This window comes from Phoca vitulina, unplaced genomic scaffold, assembly GCF_004348235.1.
Source record: "Phoca vitulina isolate PV1807 unplaced genomic scaffold, GSC_HSeal_1.0 scaffold13, whole genome shotgun sequence".
NCBI classification, from domain to species: domain Eukaryota; kingdom Metazoa; phylum Chordata; class Mammalia; order Carnivora; family Phocidae; genus Phoca; species Phoca vitulina.
Window position 1 is genome coordinate 5,556,294 of NW_022589716.1, and position 20,930 is coordinate 5,577,223.

Here is a 20,930-nt window from a genome sequence, read left to right on the forward strand (position 1 = left end):
GGGCGGGCTGGTCCGTCTCGGTGTCAGTCGGCGGCGCCTCCTCGGAGCCCGGTGGAGCCGCCAGCCCCGCGCCGCTCGGCTCCGTGGCTTTTTTGGAAACTTGCAAATGTTTTCGTAGAGAGAGAGAAGGGGGAGGGGAGGGAGGGAGCGAGGGAGTGACCGAAACGGAGCTCGGGGCTGCTGGAAGAACGGAGGCCAAGGCTGGGGGAGCTAGAGACGGACTGACAGACAGGCCGACGGGCAGAGCGTCCCGGCCGCAGGCGTGCTTCAGCGGCGCGGGCGCAGGCGGGGCTCCGGCCCAGGATGGGGAGAGGGTTCGGGAGGCGGCCGCGGGCAGGATGGGGATCCGAGGGGGCTGGGGGGCAGAGAGCTGGCGGCCCGAGCACCGAAGGGCTCAGTGTCGTTGCAAAGTTGGAATCGCGTCCCTAAGCTGCACGCCCCGAGCGGCTCAAAACGCGCCCCCCGCCCCGCCCCGCCCCGCCCCCCCTCCTTGCTCTAGCCGCGGAGCTAAAAATAACAGCCCGGTTCGCCCCCCGCAGACCGCGACCCCAACCCCTCCCCCGACCCCTCCCCCACTGGGCGTGGGGCGAAGCCACAGCTCCCAGTTCCCCAAAAGAAAAAAAAAAAGAAAGAAAAGGCGGCGCGGGGGGGGGGGGCGCGGGGGGCGGGCCGGGGGCGGGGGGCCCGGCCATATGGATGTGATTTCTCCGCTCCGAGGCAGACGGGCAGCTCCGCAGCGCTCGGCGCCCGCCCGCCGCCCGCCCGGCCCCCGGCTGCCTCCCTTCCTCCCTCCCTCTCTTTCTCCTTTGCGCTCCCTCGCTCGCTAGTCCTCGGCGCATGGGCCCCGCGCCGGGCCCCGGGGCCTCGGGCCGCCTGGCCTCCGGGGTCCCCTAGGCCCGGGCGTGGGCGGGGCAGCCCGGCCTGACGCAGCTCTGTACCCCACCACCACCACCACCAGGGCCGGCGGCGGCGGCTGCCCCGAGGGACGGGGCCCTAGGCGGTGGCGATGGGGGCCGTCCGGATCGCGCCCGGCCTGGCGCTCCTGCTCTGCTGCCCGGTGCTCAGCTCCGCATACGCGCTGGTAAGTCCCTCGCCCGCACTCCAGGACAGGCTGCGGGCTTGCTCTGCGGTCCCTGGGGTGGGCCCAGGGTGCAGAGGCTTGGGTTCCCTGAATAATCCAAACTTTGGATGAGCGTCCCCTCCGACCTGAGATCCTGGGTGCCTGCTGTCTCTGGGGTGTCTGGACTCGGTTCCAGATGCCTATGGTCCCCTTATTTCTGAAGCCTGGGTTTGGGGTCCCAGGTCTGGAAATCTGTAGTTGGGGTTCCTCTGTCTTCTGCTACTGTGAGCACCACAGCCCTGGTTTGTGTCTCCTTCAGGGGTGACAGTGTGGTCTAGCAGTAGACTGGGCTTTGGCCCTGATGTAGGGTCCCATAGACTTTGTTCCGGGGCCTCTGTTTTCTGCAAGTTTTGTTTGCAATCCAGGACACAGTTGTGGGTCTGAGGTCAGCATCACCCAGGCAGGGGGTAGGATTTAGGGGTCCCCTCCAGCTCTCACAATCACATGCGTGCACACACACGGACACTCTTGCCCAGAGAGGCGGGTGTGGTGTGGCACAGAGGAAGGATGGAGGTGCCCTGAAGGAGACCGACCTCACAGAACACTCCTCCAGGAGAAACATGCTGGAGGGGGACTCTGGTGAGTGAGGGACGCCCATGTATGCCCTCCTGAGAGCAGAAGCCAAGAGGGCACCAGAGGGAGAAGAATTGGCAGGTTGGGAGATAAGGCAAGAGAGAGAGAGAGAGAAGAGAGACAAAGGGGGTGGAGATGAGAGCTCCCCAGAGCAGAAGGAGTAGACAGACCAAGAATAGCAGAGAAAAGTAGGGGACTGGCAGAGGCCAAGAGCTGGAGACACGGAGGGGAGCATCGTCTTCCTCCTGGGCCAGAGACTGGGGACCAGGACCTGGGGAGTCAGTCAGATCTCACAGCAGCCCTGTCCTGGGGGACTAGCCCATTGCTGAGGAGGCTGTCTGCCTGTGTGTCCGACTTCAAGGTCCCTGCTGCCTCCCCAGTACCTCCCAGGTCGGGGCATCTGCCTTCTAGAGAAACAAGCAGGCAGGCAGGCAGCCACTTTCTCCTGACCAGCTCCCTACCCAGGCAGAACCTGAGGCGGGAAGGCAGGAGCTCTGGGATGCTTCCAGCTCTGCCTCAGGCCCGTCTGACCTGGGGCTATCCTCCATACCTGTTTCCTCATCTGTAAAAAAAAAAAAAAAAAATAGCAAGAAACCTTTGCCTAAGAATCTCCTGATCTGAGTGAGGCTCTCTTCTCCTCTGGGGCCTCAGCATGTCCCATTCCCTGGTGCCCAGGCACTCACGACTCTGGCTCCCCAAAGCCAGAGACCTCACGCCATATGAGGACTTGTAGATGGGGAAGTCGAGGCTCAGAGACTTGTGCAGAGGTAAATGCAAGGACCCAGAGCCATTTCCCCACCCTACCCCTTGGGCCAGGCTCACCTTCCCCAGGATCCCCTCCAGGGTGTGTGCAGAGCCAGCCCGCAGTCTGTGTGCACATCCCTGGGGCAGACAGGACGATGGGCATGAGTGTGCCAGAGCAGGGCTCGCTGGGCCTCTGGGCAGGCTGTTCTCTAGGTCCGTGTGAGCGCGTGTCACCTGGGAACATGTGTGTCCGAAGCGGTGGGTTTGCACATGACTTGCAGGGGCATAGTCGTGCATATATGTGTGTGTGTGTGCATTTGTGAGCACATGTGCACCCGGGTCTATTGTCTCTTATTTTTATTTAATAAATGCTTTTTTAGCGCTTTCTACTTGCCAGACACTGTCCTAAGCACTTTAGAGTATTAACTAGTTTAATCTTTCCAACAACTCTCTAAAAAGGTTTTGTTATTGTTCCCATTTTTAAAGTAATCTGAAGCACACAATCAATATGACCATTTTTTATTGCATGCCAATCTAGTGCCAAGCCCTGTGTCTCCAGGGGGAGGGGGTAATGGGTCCCCAGGGCCCCACACTGATTTCTGGGGAAGCTGAGGCACGTGCAGAGAATTTGCCTGGCTTCGCCCTGGTTCAGGTCTGAGGGCAGGGGCAGGAGGAGTGATGCCATGGCTGGGTCTGCCCTGAGACCTTGTTGGGACATCAGTGGCTGGACGCTCAGGCCGTGTGCGCACTGGGGTTAGGGCTAGAGGATGTGGCCCAAGGATCACCCAGTACCCTGTAGGCCCCCTGGGCTCAGCTGGAGCCAGCGAGAGACTGACAGCTGGCTAGCTTCCTCTTTTGAACCCAGGGGCTGCCGTTCCCACCCAGATCTGTGCTGACGCCCACTAAGCCCACCAAACTCAGCCGATAGCCCCTGTAACCAAACCTGTGGGCTGCCTGCCCAGCCGGCCCCAGGAGCAGGCTCACACCTCCAGGGACCTCAGGGTTCGGGGACCAAAAAGCGTCCCACTGGGAGGACACCGGCTGTGGCCAGACTCAGCTAGCTGGTCCCTCTTGTCCTTACAGGGAATACTAGCTGTGAGCTGGGGGTCAGGTGGAGTGAATTTTGGAGGAAGGGATGGGCCCACAGATTGTGAGTAGGGGGCAAAGGGTGGTCTTATCCTTGGGGGGTGCCTCATCCTAAGGATGCCCTCAGCATGCACACAAGTGAAGGAGAAGCCGCAGCGGGAGAGGCAGCCTGTCAACATGGGGGGCAGGCCTTGAGCGTAGAGATGTGACCTCGGGGTCTGACACAGAAGGGACTGTGGGGGCTGGGAGTATAGGCGACCCCTCCCCTGCTCCAGGACCAGCGTGGCCACAGGCCCTCTTTTAAAGACCAGAGAACCACCATGTATTGAACAATGACTGTCCTCCGATTCTGAGCTAGAAACCATCACAAACGTTTTCTCAGTCTGTCCTTTCACCCACCCATTTTATGGGAAAGGGCCCTGGGGTTCAGGCAGTGAGTCTGTGGTAGAGATGGGACTTGAACCCAGGTCTTCAGACTCTTGCACTGAGCTTCTTCCTCCAAAGCAAGGTGACGGATCGTGCTGACCAGAGATCCCCATGTCCCACTGTGGGTTTTTAAATTTTTCTTCCTTTTCTTTTTTTTTCTTTGTTTGTTCCTTTGTCTCTTTCTTTCTTTGTTTTCTTTCTTTCTTTCATAAAATCCTTCTGTTATTTTACTTTTATTTTCTTTTGTTTAATTGAACTAATACTTGAATATGTTCTTTTTTATAAAAGAGTCCTATAATACAGATTAAACAGAATTCATCCTTGATGACTCCCAAGTCCCAGTGTCCCTCTAGAGAAAACCATTTTTAACAGTCTGGGTGGGGGATATCCTCCCGGACCTTTTTCTGTTTATTTCCGAAAGATACTTTTTTGTGTCCGTACAAAGCAGACAGTTTTGTTCTGTTGTTTTCTGTGTGTTGTAAAATGAATGGCATCTGTTTGTAGGTAAGGCTCTGCTGTGTACATTTTTTTACGTAAAGGTGTGTCTTGGAGATCTTCTTGTCAGTAAATATAGATCTATTTTCTTTAATGGTGCATAGTATTCCAAAATCTGGGATGCATTAAGCAGTCCCTAAAAATGTACATTTAGATCTTTTCTGCATCCTTTGTGTGTCTGTGTGTGTGTGTGATTCCAGACAGTGGCGGGGAAGCTCCTGGAAATGCCGTCTTGTGCCCCTCTGTGACCGTTTCCCTGTAGGGTATTTCTAGATTTTGTCATTGTTGGGTCTGAGCACATCACGTTTTTTTATTTTATTAGACACGGCCACACTGCCCTCTAGAAAGCCTGTGCCGGTTAATACTCACAATAGCAGTAGGGACCAGGAGGGTCTCTCCCCCACACCCTCTGTCTCATAGAGTAGTATGATTTTCACCTTTGCCATTCTGAGAGGCGGAAAATGGTGTCTCTTGCCATTTTAATTTGCCAATTACCGGTGAGCTTTTGAACTTTACATTGGTCTTTTGTTCCTCTTCTAAGACCTTTGCACAGAGCCATTACTCATCTTTCTATGGGTTATTTGTCTTTTTTTGTATTGATTTGTTGAAGCTTTTTATATCACCTGCCCTTAAACACCCCCCCCACACCCCAGCTCTGGGAACGGCCTGTGGACAGAGCAGGAGGAGGGGGGCCGAGCCCTCCCGGGAACTTGGGTTTTCTTCGGAATGTTTTAATGAGGCGTCAAGCGGCCTCCCCCAGATTCCTGTTGTGGGCCTTCTGGGGACACTCCCTGGTCCAGCCACCACACCAGGAAGGCAGCTCTTTCAGAGGGAGAGTCCCTAGGAAAAAGAAAGGGTGGGGTGAGGGTTTTGCAGACCCCAGAAGTTGTCTGCAAAATGCAGTGTGACTGGGAGAGAGTGCAGAGTTTCGCTCAGATTCGCAAAGACGTCGGAAACCTCCAAACCCTAAAGAACCCCAACTCTGGGACCAGCCTTGTGCGGCGGTGAGACCTGGTGGGATCCTATTCTGCTGACCAGGCATACGGTTAGGTTAGGCCATACTATCCTTCCGGGCCTTGGTCCTGCAGGCCAGGTAGAGGCCGCCTGTGAAGATCCACCGGGTCCAGCAGCCGGCTCCGCCATCCCAGGCTCCGTCCCACCGCCTGCCCTGAAGGCGTCCACGCTGGCCAGGATGAGAGGCGTCACGGTGCCTCCCCCCCCCCCCAGCCCCTCCTGGCCCTGAACACAGGCAGCCTGTTCAGGAAGGCCTGGAGAGGGGGAGGAAAAGTCAGCACTTGTCAGCGGTGGCGGGGCAGGAGTGTCCCCGGCAGGGAGCCCGTCCCAGCCTGCTCGGGCCAGCCGGACAGACGGAGGGCAGCAAGGGGCGGGGAGCAGTCCCTAGCCAGCTGGCACGGGAAACATCGAGAACCTGGAAAAGAGATGCAGGAAGGCCAGGAGGTCACGAGGGGGTCCCCTGTGAGCCAGGGTTTTCTCCTTCTGCCTTTACTGGAGGTACAGCCCCCCTCGCTGCTAACGCTGGGGCGCCACTGTCCTCTGTCCTGTTAGAGCTGGGCACCGGATGCTGTCACCTGCACCGTCGCCACGTGATCCCTCTCTGTCCACCCCCACCCCTGAATTCCCTTCGTGCAGGCTGCCTCGGAGGCTCTGCTGGGGGGCGCCTGCTTGATGCCGCGGAAGATACAGATGCGGTTCAGAAGAACTCTGGACCAGGGGGCCCACGGGGCTGCGTCCTTCCTCCAGGGCTGCTGCTGCTTTTTACCTGTGACTCTGAGCCTCAGTGTCCCCGTTTGTAAGATGGGGATGTGGTGGAAGGTCAAGGAGATGGGGATAAAGCGCCAGGGTCAGTGGCTGGTGCCAACAGGCAGAGGGGCTGGATGGACCCCAGGCGGCTCTGCTTTCTCTAGAGGTGAGCGGGAAGCCTACAGCCGCCTTCCCGCAGGGGGCCAGGCGGGACCCGGGCAGAGGGATGGATGAGAGGACCCAAGAGGGCATCTCAAGGCTAATAGCATCCGATGGAAGAGCCTCTTTCCCAAAGGCAGAGGTGTCAGCCACTGAAGAAGCAACCCTTGTATTTCCTTCTTAGTTTTGCCTGGAGGAGAATGTAGGCACGTCTGGGATCACAGACAGCAAATGTGTGGAATTTGGCAGTTAGGAGAGAAACGGAGAGGAGTGGCCCTCCTTTGGTCAGTGGCATGGAACTGGCTCTCTCCACCACCACTGTCACCGTCACCCCTCCGTCACCATCACCAGCCTCGATGCTGCCTCCTCACTGTCCTCACCTCCACCCGCACTGCCACCACCACTCCCACCCCCAACTCCGACACCATCCTCCCTCGGGCTTCCCTGCGAGCTGAGGTCAAAGGAGCTGCTTGCCCCCCAGGGGAGGGGTAGTGAGCAGATGGCTTTTCTCTTCGTCTGAGCTTCTGAACTCAGGAAATGAGAAACACATCGGGCCTCTTGACCACACACCACTCTCTCCCTGGGACAGCAGCTTCTATGTTTGTAAATAACAGACTGGCTCCCAGCCTTCACCTGCACCCTGCCTGGAGCCCCCGAGACACCAGCTCATTGCTCCCAGGCTGCCCCTGTCCCTATTCCCCCCCAGCTCGGGCTGAGGTCAGGGCATCACCCCACCCCATGCACGTGTGTGTACACGGGAAGGCTCTGTGGGGGGGGCGGGTTTCAACATGGGGAGTGCGCTACAGCGAGGGACACTGAAGCCGAGCCCTAACCCAAGACCATAGGAGGGATGTGGGTGGGGATTCGGGACGCCTGGTGCCAGGGCTGGGTGGCCCCATCGGTGGTGGGTGACCCCGGGCCATGATCCAGCCCTGGGTCCCTCAGCCCTTGCCCCTGAAACCCAAGATCCACAGGCTCTCTGGATGTAAACTGATGCAAGCCTGAGTCCTTCACACCGGGAGCTGGGCCAGAAAGACCTGAACTCTGCCAAGGAAGGGGAAGAGGGGCATGGTGGGGAGAGGGACCAGCAGTCACCAGGCCAGGAGGGGAAGCACAGCTGCCACACATTCCCCTGCACCCCCAGGACATAAGGCCGCCTGTCAGGGCAGAGGCTGATGGAGGGCCCTCTTGCCCCCCCCCAAGCCCAGGGGGCCTGGCAGTGACCCGGACTCTTACTGTGAGTCCAGGTTGGATCACCCCAAAAGCTCATCAGGCACACTTCACCCAGTAGGCCTTCCTGTACTCCCTGCTCCCGACCCTCCTGGAGTCCCACCTCCTCCCCTCCACCCCTCACTGTGGCCCCCTGGACTTAGTCATCTACCCAATCTCCCGCTGCCACTCTGGGTCCGCAGCCTGGGGCCACCCTCAGTGTGCAGCAGCAGGGGTGCCCAGAGGCCGAGTAGGAGGGCCATGATGTGCTGCTGCTAACGGGACCAATTAGAGCCACCAGCTCTGCCCTGCCCCCACCCATGCCCAGGCTCTCACTGAATCCTCACCAACAGCCCTACGGTCATCCTGATCGCAAGGGTTAAGCAACTTTCCTAGACACAGAGCCGGTCACTGGTGGAGGTGTGATTCAAGCCCCAGTGCTGGCCAGCAGAATGTGCTTGGATAAGGAGAGGGTGCAGCGGGAGGGAGGGGAGAACAGGGACCATTGCAGGCAGGGGAGCTGCCCTCGAAGGCAAGTGGCAATGAACTTGGTGCAGAACTGCCCTCCTTTCCTTGGATAAGTGCTTCCCGGACTCAGGCTTGGATTCCTCTTGCTGCAGTGTGCCATCACGGGGGGACAGAGAAATGGGTCCTACAAGTTCGGGGAGGCCAGAGGTGGGGCCGCTGTCCCCGTGGATGAATGGAGGAGTTTGGGGGCCCTGGGGTGCTGGAGGCATATCCCTTCCCTTCTCCTGGGCACTCCCAGCCCCACCACAGAAACCAGACTCCAGAGAAGAGGGGGTGCCCCCTCTTGGCCACCGAAAGGGTAAAGCCAACAGCAGTAGGTGGAGGCTGAGCAGATGCCTCAGTCCTGCGAGAGAGCGTGTGTTAGTTCCTGGTCATCACCCAGCTAGCACACCTGTCCATCTGTCAGTCTGCCAAATGGGCCATTTTCAACCCGTGACTGCCTGCCTTCAGTCACATCGGTGGGCTAGTCTATGGGGAGGGCTGGTGTGCCAGTCTTTGGGGACTGGTAGAAGCCTCAGTCACTCAGGAGCTTTCCATCAGCTGGAAAAAATACGGTGCAGTATCTGCTTGTCTTGAGAGAGATGGAGGTGGGCAGAAGAAGGGGTGGGGACGGGGCCCTGGTGAGGGAGTCAGGATAGGACGACAGCAGAGGCGGTACCGACAGTGGGTATGGGGCTGGCGGCAATAATGGTGATGGCAATGATGGGGTTAATGTTGCCTTCGGTGGTGATGGTGATAGTGGTGATGCAGGTGGTAATGCCGGCGGTAGTGGTGTGGGTCATGGTGGGAACAGCACTGGCGGTGGTGATGGTAATGATGTTCTGCCAGTTGGGATGGTGCTGATGGTGGTGATGGTGGTTATATTTCTGGTAATAGTTAGTGCTCATGGTGGTAATGGTGCTGGTGCGGGTGGTGGTGGTGATGGGGGATGGTGATGGTTGTGTTTGGTGTTGGTCAAGGTGATGACGGTTGGTGGTGGTGATGGTGGGTGGTGGTTATTGATGGAGGTACTCTTGTAATGATGGAAATGGTAATGAAGGGGCGTGATGATGGGTCCGAGTGAGCAGGGCAGCTACGCAGGGACCAGACTCCTCAGCAGCCTGGATCCGCAATGCCAGAGGCACAAAGAGAACTTCGGGTTAATCTTGGAGCCCCTTGGATTAGGGCAGGTCCAGCAGTCCTCCCTCAAGCCCCATCCTGCGAGACTCCTTCTGCCCCAGTCCGCTGTAGCTGGGGGAGGAGGGCGCAGAGCCCCGAGAGAGGAGCTAGCACATGGGCATCTGCTCCAGCCCTTCCTGGGGGGGCGGTCCATGGGCACTGATCCGGCCGAGATCTCAGGGTCCAACTCAGACTTCAGGGACACGGAGAAGCACGGACACCCGACAGACACGCCTGCTAAGGAACAGCCGCATGAGACACTGGCAGACGCGCGCACGCACGCGGACCTTTGCCCAGAAAGCCACGAACACACGCGTGTTCCCAGACACCTGAGGCTCACGTCCCAGATGTGCACGCCGCACGGTCCCCACGTGAGAACGCACAGAGACGGGGCCCGCCCGAGCGCACCAGCCGGCCGGACGCGCCGCCGCGCACGCGCACGCGCACACACGCGCACGCGCCTCCGCTAAGTGAAACCAGCGGATCCCGAGCCCCGCCGAGCCGGCTGGAGACTCCCTGGCCCTGGAAGCCCCCGCTGCTGCCACTGAGAGACGCGGTCGATTAACTTCACCCCGCCGCCGGGTTCCCTGAGCCGCCCCGCCCGGCCAGCACGCCCCTTCCCCGGCCAGCCTGCTTCCCTCCCTGCCTGCCCCCGGCTCTGCGTCCGCCCCGCACCGCTCCACTCACAGGGGACCGGCCCTGCGATGCCTGAGGGGCGGCAGCTCTGCCTGTTGAGGGTGTGAGGGGGCCAGGCTGTGCCCTGTGGAATCTGAGGGGACACAGTCCTGCTCTGGGGCTGAGGGGTCTAAGGGGACAGACATGTCGCAGGCCTGGGTGTCTGAGGGGACTTGGCCCGATTTATAAGGGGGAGGGGGATGTGAGGGATGTATTAACCTTTGTGGGTCCCACTCATGGAAGTGGCTAGGCTTGGTCACACTGAGCTGTCCCCAGGGTAGGATGCTCCCTTTACTCTGACCCGCTTCGAACTCTAAGTCAGGGGAACATAGGTTCAGGGTGAGACACCACCCCCCCTCCGCGATGCCCATGATGTTCTCTTCCTCAAAATGATGCCCGTGTATCCCACTGGGCCTGGGGTGTGCAGGCTGGAAGGAAGAGAAGGAAGCACATTCCAGAGGGAACAGCAGGAGCAATGGCCTGTTGTTGGCACCGTCAGAACACAGGGTCTTCCTCTGCCTCGCGGGGGGAAGGAGCTTCTAGATAAGCACTGGGATGGGGTGACTCTGGCTCACAGCTGGCACAGGAGTGCCCACCCAACCAGACCACTTGCCAGTGATTCCTCCGACCTCTAGCTCTTGGGACTGCAAGGCTGGGAGCGGCTGAGGCACTCCCCATTCACTGGGGAAAGCAGTGACTGGGGAGAGGGTCAGGATGGAAACTGGTGACTCCCAAGGTCCCACAGGGCACTAGGGCTTGAAAGAATCCAGGCCTGGTTTATTTCCCCAGAGTTCACTGCTCCTTATGCACCCGCTCTCCCCACCAGGTCCCCAGCAGACAGGATCCTGTGAGGATCCATCCTGGGACATTCCATCCTTTTCCCATGTACCCTTGGGGAACAGACTGGACAGAGAATATCAGTGGCTGCAGCCTACAGGGTTACTAGCGGACAGGCAGGGGACATCCCCCCTCCCTCTTTTATCCTTCTGGCTCCACCCTTTGGAGCCGCAGCTTCCCATCTGTAAAATGGGAGCTACATAAGGCAGAGTTCCCAAATTCTAGACTCAGAGCCTTTGGAAAGGGTGGGGGAATCCGTCAGGGAGGTTGGGATGGTTGTGGGACCTGCCAGTGCGCTGGAAAGGCCGGCCTGCAGTCTGACGTTCAACTTGGTAGGTGGATGCAGATGACGTCATGACCAAAGAGGAGCAGATCTTCCTGCTGCACCGCGCCCAGGCCCAATGCCAGAAGCGGCTCAAAGAAGTCCTGCAGAGGCCAGGTGGGGGCGGAGCCGGGTGGGGCGGGGCCAAAGGAGGAGGGCCTGGGGGCGAGGTCAAGAGAGGGAGGGAGGGGCCCAATGAAGGTGCGAGCCTAGGATGCAGAACCAAGTGGCACCAGGAGAGGGGGCGTCCGGTTAAAAGGGGGGTGAGGTGTGATCAAAGTCAGCAGGCTGAAATGCAGAGCCTTCCCTTCCGGGGTGGGATCGGTCAGTATGAAGGCAGCCACAGTCCGAATCATCCCCAGCGGGCTTAGATGTGGCAAGGCACAACAGGATCAGGAGCCCTGAGTAGGGTGCCAAACCCCCCTGGGGTGCACTGGGACAGCTTCCTGGAGGAGGAGGTATCCAAGGCAGGTCCAGAAGAATAAGTAGATCTTTGAAGAAGGCCACCTGGTCCAAGGACAAGGCTGAGGTGTCCAGGGTCAGGAGAATCAAGGGTCCATGGGACTGGATGGGGAGAAGGCTAGAGGAGTAGGGATGGGTATCATGACTCTGAGTCACGGTCACTGTCCGGGAGCGGGTGTTTGACCTGGGGTCGGGAGGGCCTCTGCACACCAGCACAGCATCTTCAGGGACCCCTGCCAAGGTCAAGGTGGGAGGAGCCCCTGCCTTTCCAGCTCCTGCCCCATCTCCAGCTGGTCTCTTCCTTGAGTCCACTTCCTGGAAGCAGAGATGGGCGCTCATTAGCACCCATCCAGGCCTCTGCCGCCTGTCTGATGAAATCTCATCGACCAGGAAGAGGCCCAGGCCCTGCCTGACTGGCCGAGGAGAACAGCTTCCTGTCTGGAGCCGGTTCCCCTAGACTGCTGGGGGCCCAAGGGCACACAGTGACACTCTGTAGCACACGGACTTTGCTCATAGTCACAGGCATTCACACGGTCTCTGCAGTCCCAGCCCTGTCCGCAATGGCCCCGCTGGTGGCTCTTTGGTTCCCCGCCCCAGCCACATCAGGGTCTGGGGGTCAGGTGGGCCCCCACACTCTGGGTCTTGAACCCAGCGCTCTTCCCAGTTGTGGAAGCCCGGAGGCACCTTCTGCCCCCCATCATGCCCCATCCTGATGGAGCCCCTCTCTTCCTGCTCCACCCCGTCCTGCTGCCCCCCTCCCTACTAATGCCCCAGGATCAGGCAGGATAAGAGGCATGGCCGTTCCAGCCCAGCCGAGGTGTCTGCACTCAGCTTTGCATTGCTGCCACAAACCCTGACCTGGGAGGGCTGGGGGGCCTGCTCGGGCTGTAACTGAAGGGACACGAGTCATATAATGAGGGAGACATTTCAGCGAGGTAGAGAGACCTCAAACAGCTCTCTAATGGAGAAAAGACCAGCCCAACTCAGAGAGCCTCCAGGGTCCTTCTGTGGACTCTGGGAACTCCTAGCTCAAGTATCTGAGGGCAGGGGACGGGTAGGTAGACTTGCCTGAACACCCTTGCCACCTGCACACTCTTGCTCATGTCGTCCACACCACCAGCTTCCTGAGCTGCACCGTGCCCTGGCCGGGCTTCATTTTCACCGTTGAGCCTTTGCTGACATCACCCCTACTTGTCCACTTCTGTCCTGCGCCCCCTGGCGGGGCCCTGTCCTCCTGCACGGGCTCTGACTCCAACTCCTGGGTCGGAGGACATTGCCTCTGCCCATGTCTTGCCCACACTTACCGCTCAGCCCACTAGTTGATCCCACACCTGCATGCTGTTCGCTCCCATTTGAACCTCCTGTTGACAGTCTCCGTGCTCTCCACTTACTTCTGCACCCGCCTGTTATCTCAGCTCTCCCAACAGCCTGGGCTCTCAGCAGGGCAGGGATCAACCCCCACCGTACAAAGAGGGTGCCTTGGAGGCAGGAGGGTGCCCTGGGTCTCCTGCCATAGCACAGCTGACAGCCGTAACTGCCCTGATTTCTCCAGCTGACATAATGGAATCAGACAAAGGATGGGCATCTGCATCCACATCAGGGAAGCCTAAGAAAGAGAAGGCATCTGGGAAGCTCTACCCAGAGTCCGAGGAGGACAATGAGGCACCCACTGGCAGCAGGCACCGAGGTATGTGTGTGCTTCCGGGCATCCATCCGAGATGGGCAGGGACCCACCCACCCCACCGCTCTATCCCCTTTCTGTGAGCTCATGCTCTTCAGCTCTTGTGGAAAGGAAGAAGCTGTGGCCCCCTCCCCAGGAAAGCAGGGGAGGGGCTGGGAGGACACAGAACCCAGGAGGTATCATGTGCAAGAGGCTGGCAGCTGGATGGGGCCAGACCCCCAGGAGATTTGGGCAGAGAATTTGCCCCGCACTACCCTAAGGGTGGACCCAGGGCTGTGGCCCCTCCCATGGAGAGAGATGACAGAGAACCTGGGAGACAGAGGGGCAAGGAGAGATGCAAAGAGAGGGAGAGACAGAGAGGGGACCAGGAGGCATAAACTGGGACTGGGACTCAGTGTGTCTGAGGAGGGTGCACCCAAACACATAGTGTGGTGGGCCATAGACACAGAGCAGGGGAGGAGGGTGGCCACAGAGCAGCAGGGCTGAGACAGTGGGACGAGGAGGGGAGGAGAGAAGAGAGGGAGGGAGATGCAGGGCTGTGTTGTCCCTCAGGAAGGTAAGAAGAGACAAACTCAGAGCCCAGGCTGCAGCCACAGGGCCGGTTTGAACCGGCTGGGTGGGCAGCAGATTCCAGATGGGCCACATCTGGGAGGCTGTGGTCACCCTGTGGCTCCCCAGGGACCAGAAGGAATTGTGGGCCTAGGCAGGCGGGGCTGGGAATATGGTGCCCAGGACAGAGAGCCTTTCACCAAGCTGGGGTGGGTCCAGCTATCAAGGCAGCCTTCCAGGATGGCTGGAGAGTCCTGTGGTTGGAGCCCTGCAGGGGAAAGAAGGGAGCTGGGGGGGTGGAAAGCAGAAGATTCAGAGGCTGGGGACCTTCCAAGGTCACTTAGTATCTCTGCTGTGAGACTGGAGCCCCAAAGTAGGATATGTCACCCTGTCTTGAATCCCACAATTAGCACTTAGATTTGGGGGATTATACCTCCTCCTATGAGGGGAGTCTCATAGCAGGTGCTTAGGGTGGTCTGGGATGGTAGTGAAAGCACAGGCTGATCTGGTCAATCCCAGCTACCCAGTGAGGAAACTGGAACACAAAGAGGGTGGACACCTGCGTGAGGTCAGCAGCTCTTTGGGAGTCCAGCTGGGACTGGAAGCTAGACCTCCTGCCTCCTACCCATGGATCCTGGGCAAGAGTCACATGGAAAGCATTCTGAGCTAAGGGAGTTAGTCTGGGCACTTGCCCTTCCCCAGGGACACCTGGAGGTGGGACCAAGAGCAGAGGAAAAAGAGAGAGGCCTGGCCAGGGGCTGAGTACCTGAGGAGGGCAGGGCCCTAGGCTGTAGGATCTCGGCAAATCACTTGCCTCTCTTGACCTCCACCAGCCGATCTAGAAAATAGGGCTAGTGACAGTACCTGCATACAGGGGCTGTGGGAATTCTGTGAGGCCAGGGATTCAATGCTGTGCAGGACACAGTAGGTAGTAAGGCTCGATACATTCTCTCCAGACCGCTCCAGGCCTGAGTGCTCCAGTCCTGGGGCACACCTGTCCCTGAGGGAGCCAGCGACCACAGGTGTGTTCATTCTTCTGGGTCACTAACCATGGACTTGACTGGTGTCCCCCACCTTGTCTGTCTGTCTCTGTGGGCACAGGGCGCCCCTGCCTGCCCGAGTGGGACCACATCCTCTGCTGGCCGCTGGGGGCACCAGGTGAGGTGGTGGCCGTGCCCTGTCCCGACTACATTTATGACTTCAATCATAAAGGTAAGGCAGGCTGGAGTAGGGTGGGGACCACCGGGGTGCCAGGACGGGGAGCTCAGGGCTCCAGACCTCTCTGCCTGCCCTGACCCTCCCTGTGGCCCTGCAGGCCACGCCTACCGACGCTGTGACCGCAATGGCAGCTGGGAACTGGTACCTGGGCACAACCGGACATGGGCCAACTACAGCGAGTGTGTCAAGTTCCTGACCAATGAGACGCGTGAACGGGTGCGAGCTTTCCCCCCTCCCCAACCTGATCTGGATAAGGTCACCCCTGAGCGAGGCCTGACGCCTCCCGCAACCTTAACTGGCCTCTGACCCTTAACCTGAGTGCCAGGGCTCTGACGCTGTGTCCCCTCCGGCACAGGAGGTGTTTGACCGCCTGGGCATGATCTACACTGTGGGCTACTCGGTGTCGCTGGCCTCCCTCACCGTGGCCGTGCTCATCCTGGCCTACTTCAGGTGGGCGGGGCGAGAGGCGGGGCTGGGCCGGGGGCGGGGCCGAGGTAGGGTGCCCGCATCCCCCTCCGCGGGGCCGGGCGTCCCTCCCTTCCCCCCCCCGCCCCCGCCCCGCGCACAGCCTGGCTTCCCGGCCAACACCCCCCCCCCACCCGCGTGTCCCCGGGCCCCCACCCACGGTGTTGTCGCGCGCCCCGCAGGCGGCTGCACTGCACGCGCAACTACATCCACATGCACCTATTCCTGTCCTTCATGCTTCGCGCCGTGAGCATCTTCGTCAAGGACGCGGTGCTCTACTCGGGCGCCACGCTCGATGAGGCCGAGCGCCTCACCGAGGAAGAGCTGCGCGCCATCGCCCAGGCACCCCCGCCTCCCGCCGCCGCCGCCGCCGGCTACGTGAGTGCCCCCCTCCGGCGGCCCGCGCCTGGCACCCCGCCGCCCCGCCCCGCCCCCTCCAGCTCGGCCCCCACCCCCCAGCCCCCGCCGGCCTCCGGCTACCACGGGCGTCGGGTCGCTCACGGCCACCCCACTGTGTCCCTCGCACCCCTCCGCCCAGCTCCCCGGCCCTACGGCCGAGGGCTTTGTGATTGTCCCCCCTCCCGCCACTTTCATCAACACTCCTGCCTCCGCCCAGTAGCCCCAACCACCCCACCTCTTCACCTTGGCCCCTGCCACTGTCCTGAGTGCCCTCCTGCCCCTGGCAACATCCTCCCCTTCCGCCCCCCTGCTCCTCAGCTCCGCCCTTGACCAGAGAGCCTGGCCCTTCCTCCCCGCCGGCCCAGAGCGACTTGTCCCATCTCGGGCGCACCCCCCAGCCCATCCCCGACTTCCCCAGATGCAGGCCTGCCTTCTGGCTAACACCAGCTGCTCTCCTAGGCCGGCTGCAGGGTGGCTGTGACCTTCTTCCTTTATTTCCTGGCCACCAACTACTACTGGATTCTGGTGGAGGGCTTGTACCTGCATAGCCTCATCTTCATGGCCTTCTTCTCAGAGAAGAAGTACCTGTGGGGCTTCACGGTCTTCGGCTGGGGTACGCAGGCGCGGCGGGCGGCGAGCCGCAGGAAGGGGTGGGGCCACGGGCGGCGGGGTCAAAGGGGCCGCTACGGGTGAGGCGCCCGCACCGCCTCTCCCCTCCTGGACGTGGGGCAGCCAGTGGGTGGCCTGCCCGCCCCCCTTCTCTGAGTCTGACCGCATCCCAGGCTCAGGCGACAGGGCTTGGCTGGGGTCAAGGTTCACCCCTGGGCTCAGCCTGGGGCTGGGGCTCACCTGGGGGCAGATTCACCTGGTGTTGAGGTTCAGCCCGGGAGAGGGAGGGAGTGTTCTCAGGTCAAGATTTCAGCTCAGGATCAGAGTGGGATGGTGGGTCAGAGGTCACCCTAGGGCTGGAGCTGAGGTCTGGGACACTCCCTGCACCGTGAGCCCTGTTTCCCTACCAGTCCCCTCACTGCGTGGGGCTGTCCACACCACTGCCACCCGGCCTGCAGGAGCCATGACCCAGAGCCCCAGGCCCCACTCTCGGCATCCTCCGTGCTTCAGCAGCCCCTCTGCAGAATGGGTTGCTGGGGCTCTGCACTCCTCCCCCACGGGTTCCGGGATGGAGTTACCGATAATTGTCCATTATTGTTGGCAGCTCCCGAGCTTGGCTGGGCTCCGGGGCAACTGGCCAGACTGCAGAGGGGTAGGCCTGGTGGCTGAAGCCCTCCCTGCACTCGGCACCCAGAAGCTCTCGGGTCAACAGCCACAGCCCCTTGGCACACACTCTGACCTTGACCTCACCCACGGCAAGCCCCAGAGTTGGGGGAGACCTGGGCCTTGTCCCGGGGACTGACCTGTGGACTCTGGGGCTAGAGGGTGTCGGGATGGGCAGGAGACACACAGATCTGGAGCAACAGAACTTGGTGACACAAGAATGTCATAGCTCTTCTTCCCACCGTAAACCCGGGTCGCACCCTGCCCCTCCCAAGGGTGCACCTCACCCAGAATGAAGTGTGAGGGGCTGGAGGGTGGAGGCAGAGCTCACTCAGAGGTACCATGTGCCATCTGGGCTGACTCAGGCCTGGGAACACCAAGGTTCCCCTGTGGCCTTTACTCAGCCTGGAACAACTGTCATTCCATCCAGCCTCATCCATGGGGGCTAGGACCTTTCAAACTGGGTGTGTGTGTTGGGTGGTGGTGTGGTGTTGGGGCAGAAAAATGCTGGTCCTAGGCCCCTCCCCCACAGGAACTCCCAGTCCAGAGCCTAAAGGGAAGGGGGGATTGGACTGAGCGTGGGGAAGTTAGCGATGCCCTGTTTTCTCGTGAGCCCGACAGGCCCGCGTGTGTGGGTAGGAGATGCAGAACCAAGATGAGGGCGGAGGGCTGACGGGTCCTGAGTGCGGGAGCCCCGGGAGGAGGCCGTGGGGGAAGCAGAGCGGCCCCCACCAGCATGTGGCTCTGTCACCAAGCAGCCCATGGGCCCAGGGGGACGGGGCTCAGGGACAGTGAGGGGATCAGCTGGGGGGTCATCGAGGATGAGAGGAATGGGCTGGCAAGGTGGGCTGAGGGGAGAGACACCATGGGCAGCGCCTGCGGACCCTCACACGCTGCCCCCTCTGCGTCCACAGGTCTGCCCGCTGTGTTCGTGGCTGTGTGGGTCAGCGTGAGAGCCACCCTGGCCAACACGGGGTAGGTCCAGGCGGAGCAGGGGGCCGCGGGGCCAGGCCACAGGCCAGAAATACTGCTGGCACGCCCTTCCTCTGTGAAGCATGGGGGGGCTTCCTGTGCCCTGGCCCTGAGTGGGCCCAGCTTCAGTTTTCTGTCCAGGCTTGAGCCAGGCACCCCCTCAGGGTCAGGCTGCTTCAAAAGCAGTGTCTGAGGGGGGGCCTCAGGCCTGGCTCTACCCAACACCCCCCTGTCCTTTGTCCCTCCCAGCTCTGGGGCCACTCTGTGGGCAGCCTCAGGGTGGGAACAGGGGGGTGGGAGCTGATGCCTCGGCTTCCCCCAGGTGCTGGGACTTGAGCTCCGGGAACAAGAAGTGGATCATCCAGGTGCCCATCCTGGCCTCTATTGTGGTGAGCAGGGGTGGCAACAGGGCTGGGTGGGGGCGTGTACTGCGGGGGCCGGTGACCAGCCCCTGACAGGGACTACAGAGGCTTCCTTGGACCCCAGGGTTGGAGCCACGGGCCTGAGTCCAGTCGGGGAAAACAAGGGCCCACTTGGAGACGCAGGGGCAGAGCAGAGCCTGGGCGGGTCCGTGGGTCCCTGGGCCCTCGCCCCCACCCTGCTAGGGTGCAGCTCGAGATGCAGCCCTCCCTCACTCCCACAGCTCAACTTCATCCTCTTCATCAACATCGTCCGGGTGCTCGCCACCAAGCTGCGGGAGACCAATGCCGGCCGGTGTGACACGCGGCAGCAGTACCGGTGAGCTGCGCCCACCGGGCCTGGGGTTCCTCGGAGCACCGGGGTCATCACACCCCAGCATCACATACCAAAGCAAAGACAGAGGCCCCAAGAATGAGCCTGTGTCGAGGGAAGCACCCAGCTCCTGACTCCCTGGCTGGCCCCACCCAGCAGTCATGGGCTCTCCCCCGGTCTCTGGGGCCACCCCGGAGCCAACCTGGGCCATTCAATGCTAGGGTCTGCAGGGGATGGGGGGGCAAACCCAGATCTCTCCTCAAAGAGCTGATTGTAGCGAGTCCAAGGGACAGGTAGGCAGTGGGTGGCTTCGAGGGGACAGCAGCCCCGCTGAAACCTGAGGAAGGGCTGTGGGATGAAGATGTAAAGCCAGGGGGAAGTGAGGGCCAGTAGGGGGACCAGTGGGTGCAAGCACCGAGGGCCCTTACGAACACTTTGTCCCAGGTTAACTGGGTCATCCTCAGCTCTGGCCAGAGCCGCAGGCCCCTTCGTGGCTCCTGGAGCCTAAGAGCTTGGGGCAGGCAGGTGCGGGTGGCTCGGTGCCTCCCCAGGGGAAGTGGCCTGTCCCTGAGCCACCTGCTCTGCTGGCGCAGGAAGCTGCTCAAATCCACACTGGTGCTCATGCCGCTCTTCGGCGTCCACTACATCGTCTTCATGGCCACGCCGTACACCGAGGTCTCAGGGACGCTCTGGCAAGTCCAGATGCACTACGAGATGCTCTTCAACTCCTTCCAGGTGCGCAGGCCTGGCCAAGGCCTGGCGGGGGTGGGGGGCGGGGGGAGGGAGGGCAGGGTGGGGGCGGCAGGTGCGGCCTCTGGGCCCTGACCCCGAGCGCCTCTCTCTGCAGGGATTTTTTGTCGCCATCATATACTGTTTCTGCAATGGCGAGGTAAGCAGGGTGGGCAGCGCTGGGGCAAGGCAGGGGGGCCGCGGAAGTGCCAGGGTTCCCCAAGTCCTGTCCCTCCATTCTCCTGTCCAGTTCCTCTGTTCCTCCGAGAACATCCCTGAGGACATTCTGAAGGCAGAGTCTTTCCAGATGATTCAGGCTCAGGATGTGCTAGGATCTGCGGGCTCCTCAGGCTCTGGCAGAGCCCGTGTCTTCCCAGCCCCACGGTTGAAGGCTCCGTAATCCAGAGTGAACGACTCAGCCACCCCTGGGGCCATTTGAGCCTGGTAGACTCCGGGTGTGTCGGTTGCCTGCAGCCAGGCACCACGTTCTGAGGATGACGGGATTTTACTTGGCCTTGGAATTTTCCAGTAACATCCCACGCCTCCGGTTCCGCTCGGGAGCTGAGTGTTGTAGGGGCAGGGATGAGGGCACGGCTGGGGCTGGGGGGCCATGCGGCGGAGGGCTGAGAGGCCTACCTGATGCCCCGCCCTCCTGCGGGCCATGGCAGGTGCAGGCCGAGATCAAGAAATCCTGGAGCCGCTGGACTCTGGCCCTGGACTTCAAGCGGAAGGCCCGCAGCGGGAGCAGCAGTTACAGCTACGGCCCGATGGTGTCTCACACGAGCGTGACCAACGTAGGCCCCCGCACGGGGCTCGGCCTGCCCCTCAGCCCCCGCCTGCTGCCCGCCACCACCAACGGCCACCCCCCGCTGCCGGGCCACAGCAGGCCGGGGGCCCCGGCCCCCCAGGCCACACCACCTGCCGCACCTGCTCCCAAGGACGACGGGTTCCTCAATGGCTCCTGCTCGGGGCTGGACGAGGAGGCCTCAGCGCCTGAGCGGCCGCCCGCCCTGCCACAGGAAGAGTGGGAGACCGTCATGTGATCTGGGACCCAGGCCAGGGTTGGACCCGTGGGCATAAGGGCTGACAGACGGACCAAGAGACGGGTGGTTGGACGGTTGCCCACTCAGGGCTGGGGCTGGGAAGACAAAAGAGGAAAAAAAAGAAAAAAAAAAAAGAAAAGGGAAAAGGAAGCGGTGTGTAGCTTCCTATGGTCTGAGCTGGGGCTCAGGAGGGGAGGGGCAGGAGCCATGGAGCTGTTCCTGGGGTTCACCTCTGGAGGGGCTCCAGGGGCCAGGGGCCAGTCCCTGGGGGCCGGGCACAGTGCAGCAGGAAAGACCTGGGAGAAGCCAAGAGTG

At 60.9% G+C, this 20,930-nt stretch overlaps 1 protein-coding gene across 1 annotated transcript; it reads left to right on the plus strand.

Annotated features, from left to right (window-relative positions):
* Positions 1-742: 742 nt before the first annotated feature.
* PTH1R (parathyroid hormone 1 receptor) lies at positions 743-20,724 on the plus strand. Its single transcript, XM_032412590.1, has 14 exons — positions 743-1,081; positions 11,108-11,210; positions 13,108-13,242; positions 14,887-14,997; positions 15,101-15,219; positions 15,359-15,453; positions 15,651-15,846; positions 16,327-16,480; positions 18,054-18,114; positions 18,434-18,500; positions 18,755-18,849; positions 19,437-19,578; positions 19,691-19,732; positions 20,241-20,724. The coding sequence occupies exons 1-14, from the start codon at positions 1,007-1,009 to the stop codon at positions 20,613-20,615; spliced, it is 1,770 nt and encodes a 589-aa protein (XP_032268481.1). The 5' UTR covers positions 743-1,006; the 3' UTR covers positions 20,616-20,724.
* Positions 20,725-20,930: the final 206 nt, after the last annotated feature.

Bases quoted from the DNA above. Each gene is read 5' to 3' on its own strand.
- PTH1R (XM_032412590.1), top strand. From the start codon at position 1,007: ATGGGGGCCGTCCGGATCGCGCCCGGCCTGGCGCTCCTGCTCTGCTGC. The intron at 1,082-11,107 runs GTAAGTCCCTCG...TCAACTTGGTAG, and splicing joins TCAGCTCCGCATACGCGCTG to GTGGATGCAGATGACGTCAT. The intron at 18,115-18,433 runs GTAGGTCCAGGC...GGCTTCCCCCAG, and splicing joins GCCACCCTGGCCAACACGGG to GTGCTGGGACTTGAGCTCCG.